Source organism: Bos indicus x Bos taurus, chromosome 11, assembly GCF_003369695.1.
Source record: "Bos indicus x Bos taurus breed Angus x Brahman F1 hybrid chromosome 11, Bos_hybrid_MaternalHap_v2.0, whole genome shotgun sequence".
Lineage (NCBI taxonomy): Eukaryota > Metazoa > Chordata > Mammalia > Artiodactyla > Bovidae > Bos > Bos indicus x Bos taurus.
Window position 1 is genome coordinate 70308718 of NC_040086.1, and position 12896 is coordinate 70321613.

A 12896-nucleotide genomic window follows, 5' to 3' on the forward strand; every position below is an offset into this window, starting at 1 on the left:
TTTTCAATATCGGTTTGGTCACAGCATCTGCAGACCCCCAACACCACACACACACACACACACACACACACACACACACAGACATGCAGACACACCCCTTGGGTTACAGACAACCTGCTTCTGTGAAGACTGATTATCGGCGCAGTTAATTTGCTCTGAACAGCCATAGACAGGGAGCCCCAATAAATGCGGCCCCTGGGTTAATGCCTGAGAAGATTTAGCCCCTGCAGTGCAGCAGACTTATGGAGCATTTGAGACATCAATGGTCCTTGCGTCCTGAGTGATGGGGGCTAAGACACAGAGAGACTCCATGAGCGCTAGGAATGGTCCTCTCTGGCAGGAACAGAAAGAGTTTTCCTGGAAAGAGAAAAGATAGTCCTAATGCTATAGCAAGATGGATGAATATTTCTCTCAAAAATATATTACTTTTCTTGTCCCCAGGAAATGGGGACTCTCTCTCTCCCAGTGCCCAGTACTTCTGACCCGAACAAGGTCCTGGGAGAAGCCAAACACACGAGCCACTTCTCAAGTCCCCACAGCGCCCTCCACGGAGTAAACCCCTCCATGTATGCAGAGCCCTCTGTGAAGCGCTCACTCTGTTCCTCTTGCTATGAGTCCTCAGAACAACCAGGGAGGCTGAGAGTGTCACATCACTTTCACACACAAGGACACGGTGGCTTGGACAGAGGGAGCGCCGTCAGCTCTAGGGCACACAGCCGGTAAGGGACCCAGTAGGATGAAGCCCAGCTCAGCTCAACCGAGCACTGAAATGTACCCTGTGCACTGTATTTGTGCTCACGTGGGTACCATGCACTGAGTCCACGGGAACTCCAGCCCTTCTCAGACATGCTATCCTAAGAAACTCAATTTTAACTCCTAGAATCCCGCCTCCCCCAATCCAAACCCTTAAAGCCCAGCTCAGGGCAGTTTCAGCTCCACCCTACTAGCTGTGTGACCTGGAGTGAGTCACTGAGCCTCTCTGAGCCCTCAGCCCTCTCATTGTCAATATGGAGGTAACCTTGCTTGCCTACTGACCACACAGGATGTTGCATCAAAGGTCCTGGGACTTGCCCTCTTGCAGGTAAGGGACTGCCTGATGGTCCATGGGCAGCAAATGTTCCCCTCCCTGAGTCGTCTCCCCTGGAACTGAAGCAGGCCCCAGACGAACTCCTCGCCACCTCCCCCAGACCCACGCTATTGCTCCAAAGAGTCCCAGGGAGGCCCTGATCTGTGGCGGCATCTGGAAAACCCTAGTTCAGGTGTGATCAACCAACAAACCCCCTTGTTCACTGAACCTCGGCAGCAAGCTAAGCATCACGCTGGAGACCATGGAAGTGGACGCCAAAGGCCCTGCCTCGGGAGCCTCAAAGTTTCCTTGGGGACGTGGTGGAACAAGCCCAGGGCAGCACAGTGCACATGAAGCTGCCTGCGGACTTGGGGGGTTAGGAATTGAGAAGACACCAAGAAGGGCGCCGCCCTCAGGAAAGACTTCTGGCCACCCCACCAGACGGGGGAAAGGAGAGCCAAGCTGCATCCCGGGAGGGGTCAAGGAGGGGCGGGCAGCCACTTTTGCACAAAAGGGACTTCATGCAGGAAAGCCAGAGATGGCTCTTCAGCTGCCCAGTATTTTCTGGAAGGTTTGCTTTTTCAGTCCACTTCAGATCTAGGTCTTCTTGAAGAAAGTTAATTTTTTAAAATATTTTTAAGCATTTAAATAGAGCATTTTATTTTATTTTTTTTAATTTAATTTTTAAACTTTACATAATTGTATTAGTTTTGCCAAATATCAAAATGAATCCACCACAGGTATACATGTGTTCCCCATCCTGAACCCTCCTCCCTCCTCCCTCCCCATACCATCCCTCTGGGTCGTCCCAGTGCACTAGCCCCAAGCATCCAGTATCATGCATCGAACCTGAAATAGAGCATTTTAAAGCAACACTACCCTGCCTTGATTTCCTCACAGGCCTGTTTGTACGTTTAGGGTATTCAAATGTTTATGAAGATAGTGGTGGAAGAGTGGGCAGAAAAAAACACGAAGGGGCAGGACGTCTGTGATGTGGGTTCCAGCCCCGCTCACCTGGCAGCTGTGACTTTGTAAACGCTGTGCCCGCACAGAGGTGGAGTCATTGTTCTGGGCTGAGGCCCAGGCATGTGCATTTGTATAAATCTACCGGTGATCGCGAATGTGCAGCCAGGGCCAAGACCCCAGGGTGACCAGCCTGCCTTTGACCTGGTGAACACGGGAGCCTAGCGTTTCAGACCTTCTCTCCCCTGAGAGCTCCTCACCAGCCGGTCACTACTGTCTCCTACAGAACCAGCCCTCCTCCCTGGTCATGCTGGATCTCCTGCACGTGGCTCGGGACATTGCCTGCGGCTGTCAGTATCTAGAGGAGAATCACTTCATCCACCGGTGAGTCTAAGTGACCTTACTCTGCCCTCACCTTCCAGATGCTCCCCTACGTGTCCCTAGGGCTTTGTTTGGCCCATATGTAAAGTGGGATCATGTGTAGTGCTGTGCTTAGTCACTCAGTCGTGTCTGACTCTGCAACCCCATGGACTGTAGCCCGCCAGGCTCTTCTGTCCATGGGGATTCTCCAGGCAACAATACTAGTGTGGGTTGTCATATCCTCCTTCAGGGCATCTTCCCGACCGAGGAATCAAACCCAGGTCTCCCATGTTACAGGTGGATTCTTTACCAACTGAGCCACCAGGGAAGCAAAGTGGGATCATAAAACGTCTATATCAGCGCTGGAGACCTGGATGAGCTCTGTCTGACCTCCTGCAGGGACCCCCGCCTGTGTCAAGCCCTAGATCATGTTAATGTTTCCATATCTAGAACACTGAGCTTCCTAGGTGGCTCAATGGTAAAGAATCTGCCTGTCAAAGCATCCAGGGTTCAATTCCTGGGTAGGGAAGATCTCCTGGAGAAGAAAATGGCAACGCACTCCAGTATTCTTGCCTGGAGAATCCCCACGGACAGAGGAGCCTGGAGGGCTACAGTCCATGGATCACAAATAGTCAGGCACATCTGAGTGACCAAGCATGCCATATCATCTAAAAAATTGGGCTCCTTAAGGGAAGTTTAAGGAGTTTGTATTTTCGGATCTCTGGCTATGGATAAATCAAAGGCAACAACCCTATTTTATTCATCTTCATATCCCCAGCATATAGTGGCACACAATAAATGTTTATTGGATAAATTATTTTTTTCTAAAATACTCAGAAATGAAGAATGAGAATTATTTTCTTTACCTCTGTACTTCATTTCCTCTACTCTATATGACCCTTGTGTTTAAATGGTGTTTGCACTGGTACATCAAGTCCATGTGTAACGCTATAGACATGAGAGATGACACATATTTCTTTCCACGTGGCTATCCATGGCTTTCTCAACAGACAGCTTGATTCTGAAACTTGAAAAGTCAAATAGATTGTTAGACTCTTTGCAAAGCTTTTCTTAATGATTTGTTTCTCATTTAGTAAATAATAACCCGGTGAACTAATAAACATTCATGAACCCATCAAGGAGTATAAGACATGTTGCTAATCATTAGAGTATGTAAAAATAACGTAGAGAATGAAAAAGAAGCGCTGTAAGAGTTTAGAAACAGAAGAGCACGGAGGTAGATAACAAGCTATGTTTTCTTCCCTAATAAAGGGGATGTTAAAGATCAAGAAATACACTGGCCTAGTTTACTGAAATCACTCTGAAAACAAGGCCGGACGCTCACACTGGCTCATCCTATGTCCCTTCATCATTTTGGCCCCCAGATCTTCCTGAGTCTCAGTCTTTCCAGCTTGCAGATCCTCGTGCTTGATAGAAATAACAGAAGCAAGAGAGAAGCCGAGCCCCAGTTCTTCTGCTCTCACCCAAAGCCACACTCTCTGCTTCACAGCACTGCCACTGTTGTTCTTGCCCTTTTTATTGTGTCCAGAACTTTCCATAAATCTCAGCTCGGGGCTTTATTGTTGCTCAGACGTGACAGGGTTGTGCCCTTTTTAGAATAAGTCCTTGGCTAGAGCCATCTTTCCATCTTTTTTTTTTTTTCTTTGAAGTATAGCAGAATTACAGTGTTGTGTTACTGCTGTACGGCAAAGTATGCATTCTTTTTCATATTCTTTTCCACTGTGGTTTCTCAGATTGGTGTACCTGGAAAGAATAAAGTCTCTCCAGCTCATGTCTACCTGCACCAAGTCTGAGCCCATCTGAGAGCAATGTGACCTATCACCTTAGTGACGTCAGATCTCTCCCTTCACTTCTCCCCGAGGTCGTCTCTGCCTTTTCATCTCCACCCTCACGTTAATCACCAAGTGTCCAGATTCTCTGACTGAGGGATTGTGTCTACTTTTCCTCTGACGTTTTGAAATCTGCTTTCCTAAGGGGTGATACATTTTGACTATATCCAGTGCCCTGTTATTACTGAAAATAAGATAACAAGGAGCAAAAATTCACTCGAGATTCCTATTGCTTCCATATCTGTAAATAGTTGCTGAAGGTCACAATAAGATCCCAGAGTAATATTTTGTTGCTTCTTTTATCTTTTTCAAGAAATGAAATTGTCAAAGATTGAATCAACAGTGTGTTCGATGATCTGCTTTATAAGCAAAAGGTGACGATTAGCAGAAATTGTCCATCTCAATCAAAGCTGTCTCTGGGGTAATTGGTTTTAGGAACGCATCTTTTTATATCTTCTAACTGGCTCGAGGTTGATGGCACCCTCCCCCAATAGGTTTACTTTAATTCTCTCTCCTTCACCATCTGCCTTAAGATTCACAGACTCCCATGCACACACACCTCGTGAATTCAGAGCGGACTCCCTCGCAGATCCACACACTCCCATTTTTCTATTAGATCTGTTTCCTTTGGACATGGTTTATTGCCATTTCAAGAAATATGTGTCATTCTACCAATTCTTGGTGTGTTCTATGATATTACATTTACTTTCTTGCCATCAAATTCAAGATTCATTTTTTAAGCAACCATTCCATGCACATCAACAGAAAGACCTTTCCAGAGCCATAAATATTGTTGTTGGTCGACTTCACTATATTTCTCTTGAGAAGCAATGGCTATATATCCTACTATATTTTCTTCTTTTTGATGTCATATATGTTATGCTTTTATGGTTTTCTTAGGGCATTTTATGCACCATTGTGCCTCAAAATTCAACTTAAACCTTCTGGATTAGGGCAATGGCATTAATAACACCCATCTCCCACCCTGACCAATTGTTCTGCTATCCTAAGCCATCATCCTGCATCCAGATCTTTTTTTAAAAAATAATATCCAGCTGTTTATTTTCCATGATCCTTCTTTCTCAGCCAATGATCATGAAACCAGTTGAAAGTATAAAAACACCACCCATTCCCCCCAAGAAGCACCATTTTTTTCTGTCCAGGACTTTAATATTATTAGAAACCCATTCCATGAGTTTGAGCAAACTCCAGGAGATAGTGAAGGGACAGGGAAGCCTGGTATGCTGCAGTCCATGGGGCCGCAGAGAGTCAGACACGACTTAGTGACTAAACAACAACAACATTCCAGACTTAGTCTGGCTGCATCCTTAACCCCCACGTGCAGCTCAAGAATGGGTTAGCAGTCAGTGAGTAGAAGCTGATGAGTCTTGGAAAGCTTCTGATCCAGCCTTACACTCATGCTATGGAAGAATAGGCCCTAACGACTGGAACATAATGACTAAGACAAGATAACTTTATAACAGGAAAGAAGTGATTCTTTGGCCTCATAGCCATGATGCATACAGCTTAACAAAGGCTTTAGATAAAATCACGGATGTAAAAACCATGATGGCATATTAAAATATAAAACTAGAACTATTTGGGGAAAGCCTTGACCTACTTGAATCTCATGGGAACCATGCTGTTCCAGAACATTCCGTCAAACAACCAGCAGAAACCAACCAGCAATCTGTACAGAACAATAGCCAAAGGCCAAATACATTTCTATGTCCCTCTATTACCTTCCAAGTTTTTTGATAAAATAAGGATAATACTAGCACCTTGTGTCTTACAGGGCTACGGTGAGAATTAGATATGAAGCAGTTAGAACAGTGCTCAAGTACCTAGTAAAAGGACAATAAATTTTCTAGTTCCTATTATAGTTATTTTCATTATTATTATCCCATTAAACATTTTCAATCATCTCCCCTAATCCTTTTCCATTTCCCTGTTGGTTCTGAGACCTAGAATTGCTTAGCTATTTCTTTCATACTGAGGTCTAATGTAAAGGAAATGCAGAGAAGAAAAGGGAACTATTTGAACTTTAGATTGGAGGTGAAAATTCTTGTGATTCTTATACCTTTATCTTTTTAGGAATAAAATTACGAAATGCATTTACCTTTTTTTTCATCCCAGGGACATTGCTGCCAGGAACTGCCTCTTGACCCGCCCAGGCCCTGGAAGAGTGGCCAAGATCGGAGACTTCGGAATGGCCCGTGACATCTACAGGTGAGTGAAGAGTGCCCTCACCCATCAGAGCCCACTTCTCAACCGCATCCCCCAGAACACCTTGGTGCCTTGTCAACCTGCCGCCGAAAATGGCATTAAGTTTCTTTTCAGCACAGGGGCAGCCTGAATTATTGTTCATGCCTGAAGGACTAATTCTAGGATCTCTCTGCCTGCAATAATTGACACTAACCTGTTAATTAGATTGTCTTTCTGGTTCCAACTCTTTAGTCCTAACATGTTCTGAGACAGAATAACCTGGATACTTCACTTGGAAAAAGCTTCTAGGTAAACTTTAGCTTAATTAACCCCTTTCCTCAACACTCAGGAATTCCAAACAGACTTAGCTTCCATTACTCTAGGCAAGAGCACCTTAGAACTGACAAGAGACTGGGCCCAGCGCATTGCTCTGCATTTCCCACGCCAGGAGAAATGGAAGTATAGTTCAAAGCCCGTCAGTACTTAGCTCAGCTTCATTTCTTTTTCCCTGTCACATTCTCGAGGCTACATCAAAAAAAAAAAAAAAAACAGGGAACTTTCTTGGCGATCCACTGGTGAAGACTTGCGCTCCCAATGCAAGGGGCCTGCGTTTCGTCCCTGGTCAGGGAACTAGATTCCACATGCCGCAACAAAATTCAACAATCCTGTGTGCCACCACTAAGGCCCCGTGCAGCCAATTAAGTAATTAATTAAAAAGAAACCAATAAAATAAAAAATTTAACTGGAAAAAGCAAACCTCTACTGTATACTATCCCACACTTCTCTTCCCAACCCCTGGTTTCATCTTTGTCTAATTATTAACAACAGTGACTCACTCCATGAGCTGAGTGAGCCACTGTCTGACACAGTCACTAATCACACCTCCCCTAATCCAGCAGTAGAGTGAGGAGAGGTGGTCAGGCAGACCTTTCAGTCTTCAGACAATAAGGGAGACCCCTGTCAGCCTCCCAAGGAACTGGTAGCAATCTCCTGATGGCATCCTGTTACCGCAGGGCAGCAGCACACAGAAACTCAGGAGTTAGCAATGTTTTCACCTACTGTTACTACCACTGATATCCACCGCATACCTGGGAAAGCTCTGCTTCACCCTCTTCCACCACCCGGAGCCTCAGCGTTCCTTCACCTCCTGTCTCAGAGCACCCAGGACTGCCTGTCCTCTAAGACTCGAATTCTGCAGTGAGACTAAACGAGTCATGTGGTCTGGCCCTTCCCCTCCGTCCTCAGCACTGACAGGTCCCAACTCCAGACTTCAGTACCCTAGCTTCCCTACAGCCCCCTGCCTCCCACAGGCCCCGTGCAACAGCATGTGTCACGAATGTCTCCTGTGAGAGTTTCTTTGCCATTCAGCTTCATCAGCACCCCCAAGAAACTCTTCCTGTACTTTTCCACCCACCACCCCCACCCCAGGTAGAACAAACCCATTCTTCTTTGGTCACTGAGTTTCCTCTTGAATACATACTTTTGTCATCATATGTGTGTTCTTACTGCAGTTAATTATGTCTGTTTCTTCCACTAAACCACATCCTTGGAAGAGAGAGACTATGACTTATTTCTGTCCTCAGCATGTGGCAGAATACCTCACACGTTGTTGTTCCGTCACTCAGATGTGTCTGACTCTTTGCAACCCCACGGACTGCAGCACGCCAGGCCTCCCTGTCCTTCACTATCTCCCGGAGTTTGCTCAGACTCATGTCCATTGAGTCAGTGATGCCATCCAACCATCTCATTCTCTGTTGACCCCTCCTCCTCCTGCCCTCAAACTTTCCTAGTATCAGGGTCCTTTCCAATGAGTCAGCTAACCACTCAATTCATATTTCAGTCAGTTATTTTTTGAAGTAATTAATCTAGGCAGCTGGTAGGAAGCCACCTCCCATAACATACCAGGCACAAGGACACAGGGCTGGGATGGAGCTGGCTTCAGAGGGAGGAATTGATTCATTAGTTTTTTTATGAGTGAGTTGCATTGATGATGTCACTGACAAAAACTAGTTACCTCATCCCTCGGACGCCAGCTCCACCCCAGGCCTGTGTTTTCCCTGGGGGCTGTGCTAAAGGAAGCAGCTTCCCGCCAGCCACCTAGAGGACTTGGAGTCACGTGCCTGTGTTGAATTAGATGCTGTGTAAGTGCCGAGGAGGACCCAGACTAGTAGGACACCAGCCCCGCTCTTAGTCCTCCCATTGTGCATCTCGCATTACCGTGGATCATCAGGAACTATACTCATAAGGTTGAAGTAATGTTATTCATTGTGAGTTACAGTGAACAAAATCCATCAGGGAAATCTAACCATCTGCTAGTGGGTATTTGAGTCATTGCATAGATCTTTTCTTTCACACCTCCAGCAGGCTGTTTCGTCTCCTATTAAGTGACACTAAGGTTGTTAACTAGATGATCTGTGCCCCCTGCTGTTCCCCCGAACCACAAGAGCCCCTCGTTAATTTCAGTTCACAGACCTTGTTTTTTGCCACTCTCTCAAGGTACCTGGCTCGGAGCCATCTCCAGAACCAAGTCTGCTTTTCTCTTCTCCCTGCAGAGCGAGCTACTACCGAAAGGGAGGCTGTGCAATGCTGCCAGTCAAGTGGATGCCCCCAGAGGCCTTCATGGAAGGAATATTTACTTCTAAAACAGACACGTGGTGAGTCTTTCTGCTGCCCTCATCCAGGTCTCACCATGAGCCTTCAAGTAGAGCTCATGAGTCAAACGAGCCCACACTGTCTTGTGGAAGGATAAGAGAGAAGACAGCATACCTCTATAGCAGGGCCCACATCAACAGAGCATCAGAATCACCAGGAAGTCTTGGTAAGACACAACTGAATGCTGGACCCCACCCTGAGAGCTCAGGATTCAAGAAGTCTGAGGTCACTGAGAAGTTCCATTTCTCATAAATTCCCAGGCTGTTCTGATACTGCAGGCTGGTGAAACACACACAGGGCCACACATAATTTTTTTAGCATAATAACAAAGTTGGATTTATCCCAGGAAAGCATTGAGTTAAGATTAGAAAAATGATCAATGAAACTCTCCAGTTGACAGAATAACAGAGAAAAAGAAATTATTATCAGCACAAAAATATCAGTGATGGTGATCTACAGCTAAAAATCAGTTTGGAAAACAATATCTGCACATTAGATCTCCAGAAATCATTCATCCTGCAAAACTGAGACCTTGTGCTCCTTGACTAGACTCTTCTTCCCTGGCAATCATCATTCCATTCTCTGTTTCTGCAATTCCACTTATAAGTGAGGTCATGTGACATTTGTCTTTATGTGCCTGATTTATTTCACTCAGCATACTGTCCTCCAGGTTTATCCCTGTTGTTGCAAATGGCAAATTTCCTTCTTGTTTAAGGCTGAATAATATTCCTCTGCGTGTGTGTGTGTGTGTGTGTGTGTGTGTGTGTAAAATACATGCCACATGTTCTTTATCCGTTCATCCATCCATCAGTATTTAGGTTGTTTCCATATCTTGGCTATTGTGAATAATGCTGCAATGATCTTGGGAGTGCAGATGCCTTTTCAAAATACTGATTTTATTTCCTTTGGATGTAGTATACCCAGAAGTGGAATTGCTAGATCTTAAGGTAGTTCTATTTTTAATTTTTTGAGCACTCTCCATACTGTTTTACATAATTCCTACAAGAGCAACACATAATTTTAAATGGCAGTCAACCTGTGTTCCCTCCCAAAATACACTCATACACAGAGGAATCTTCTTTGCATAAAAATCCACAAGGACAAAGACAACAATGACATAACTTTGGAAACTGGAAAGTTTACAGACAAATGGTCCCTTACTTGTGTGTGTGTGCTTAGTGGCTCAGTCGTGTCTGACTCTTTGTGACCCCATGGACTGTAGACTGCCAGGCTCCTCTGTCCATAGAATTTTCCAGGCCAGAATGCTGGAGTGGGTAACCCTTCTCTTCTCCAGGAGATCTTCCCAACCCAGGGATCGAACCCAGGTCTTCTGCATTGCAGATGGATTCTTTACCATCTGAACCACCAGGGAAGCCTGGTCCCTTACTTAGGAGACTAGAAAGTTGACACCTACATCCATCTTGAAGTAGCCTGCTTCACTCGGCCTGGTCAGGAGCCCCAGAAAGGCCCAGGAGTGGAAGGTGCCAGCACCTCTAAGTAGAGGTGCTGCAGAGAGGAAAATGAGCTACAGATCTGTTTAAAAAGTAACTAGATCATTCCCTCACCTCTGCCCCTCCTCTACCACCACACAAGGCTAGGGGTTCCCTCTCTGAAGAATTGAATTCTTTTTGACCTTGGGGATATCAGACATCAGCAAACATGGATTCTCTACTATAAGCAGAAATAGTAGAGTTTAAGAAGTCTGCCTACTTAAAGGTGCATGCATCCTCTCTCCCCTCAGTGCCAAGCACATGGCAGCTAGGCAGGAGGAGATCAGAAGATTCTCAGTGAAGGAACCGACCCATGAAGAGAAAAACTTTAGACATAGCAAGTGCTCAGTTCAGTTCAGTCACTCAGTCGTGTATGACTCTTTGCAACCCCATGAATTGCAGCATGCCAGGCACACCTGTCCGTCACCAACTCCCAAAGTTCACTCAAACTCATGTCCATCGAGTCGGTGATGCCATCCAGCCATCTCATCCTCTGTTGTCCCCTTCTCCTCCTGTCCTCAATCCCTCCCAGCATCAGAGTCTTTTCCAATGAGTCAACTCTTTGCATGAGGTGGCCAAAGTACTGGAGTTTCAGCTTCAGCATCATTCCTTCCAAAGAACACCCAGGGCTGATCTCCTTTAGGATGGACTGGTTGGATCTCCTTGCAGTTCAAGGGACTCTCAAGAGTCTTCTCCAACACCACAGTCCAAAAGCATCAATTCTTCAGTGCTCAGCTTTCTTCACAGTCCAACACTCACATCCATACATGACCACTGGAAAAACCATAGCCTTGACTAGACGGACCTTTGTTGGCAAAGTAATGTTTCTGCTTTTCAATATGCTGTCTAGGTTGGTCATAACTTTCCTTCCAAACAGTAAGCATCTTTTAATTTCATGGCTGCAATCACCATCTGCAGTGATTTTGGAGCCCCCAAAAATAAAGTCTGACACTGTTTCCACTGTTTCCCCATCTATTTCCCATGAAGTGATGGGACCAGATGCCATGATCTTAGTTTTCTGAATGTTGAGCTTTAAGCTAACTTTTTCACTCTCCTCTTTCACTTTTATCAAGAGGCTTTTTAGTTCCTCTTCACTTTCTGCCATAAGGGTGGTGTCATCTGCATATCTGAGGTTATTGATATTTCTCCCAGCAATCTTGATTCCAGCTTGTGTTTCTTCCAGTCCAGCATTTCTCATGATGTACTCTGCATATAAGTTAAATAACCAGGGTGACAATATACAGCCTTGACGTACTCCTTTTCCTATTTGAAACCAGTCTGTTATTCCATGTCCAGTTCTAACTGTTGCTTCCTGACCTGAATATAGGTTTCTCAAGAGGCAGGTCAGGTAGTCTGGTATTCCTATCTCTTTCAGAATTTTCCAGTTTGTTGTGATCCACACAGTCAAGGCTTTGGCATAGTCAATAAAGAGAAATAGATGTTTTTCTGGAACTCTCTTGCTTTTTCCATGATCCAGTGGATGTTGGCAGTTTGATCTCTGGTTCCTCTGCCTTTTCTAAAACCAGCTTGAACATCTGGAAGTTCACGGTTCACGTATTGCTGCAGCCTGGCTTGGAGAATTTTGAGCATTACTTTACTAGCGTGTGAGATGAGTGCAATTGTGTGGTAGTGAGTGTTAGTGGGCTGAAAAATGGCCCTCCAGTGGTATCAGGATCTCATCCCAGAAACCCTCATCAGGAGAAGGAGTCTGCATCACCAGTGTCCTCACAGGAGGCAAAGGGAGATTTGCCTCACACCCAGAGGACAGAGGCAGAGGTTGAAGAGATGTGGCCACAGGTCAAGATGTTCCAGCAGCCTCCAGAAGCTGGAAGAGGCAAGGAACAGTGTGGTCTCGCATATACTTCACTTTCAGCTCTCAAAACTGACTTCAGACATCCAGCCTTCGTAACTGTGAAAGAATAAACTTCTGTTGTCTTAAGTCATCAAGTCTGTGGTACACTGTTACAGCAGCCAGGAAACGAAGGCCCCTCGTGAAACAAGCAAGTCAGTTGCTCTCCAGTTAGCAAGCCTCATCTACACAGAGCTTCCCATCTTGTCGGGTTCCAATCTTAATATATGAACAGAGAGCCAAGAATCTACAAACATTTGAGGAAAGATTCTGATCTGAAGGAAGCAAACATATACAAAGGAACTTGGAGGAATAAGAATGTAGAAAGTTTAGGAAAACTTTTAAAAACAATATCCTCAGAAAGTTAAGTTATTGTAACCATAATCTTAAGGACAAAAGATTATTTAAAACAATGTTTTTTCGGATTTCCCTGGCAGTCCAGTGGTTAAGAATCTGCCTTC

The 12896-nt window shown here is 45.2% G+C and overlaps 1 protein-coding gene across 2 annotated transcripts in view; it reads left to right on the forward strand.

Annotated features, from left to right (window-relative positions):
* The window catches only part of ALK (ALK receptor tyrosine kinase), a 733751-nt gene that overhangs the window by 709790 nt on the left and 11065 nt on the right, over nucleotides 1-12896 (forward strand). For both annotated transcript variants that reach the window (XM_027555753.1, XM_027555755.1), the window contains 3 exons: nucleotides 2316-2413; nucleotides 6376-6468; nucleotides 8997-9098. In XM_027555753.1, coding sequence (XP_027411554.1) covers nucleotides 2316-2413; nucleotides 6376-6468; nucleotides 8997-9098 — 293 coding nt within the window. The remainder of the gene's footprint in view (nucleotides 1-2315; nucleotides 2414-6375; nucleotides 6469-8996; nucleotides 9099-12896) is intronic.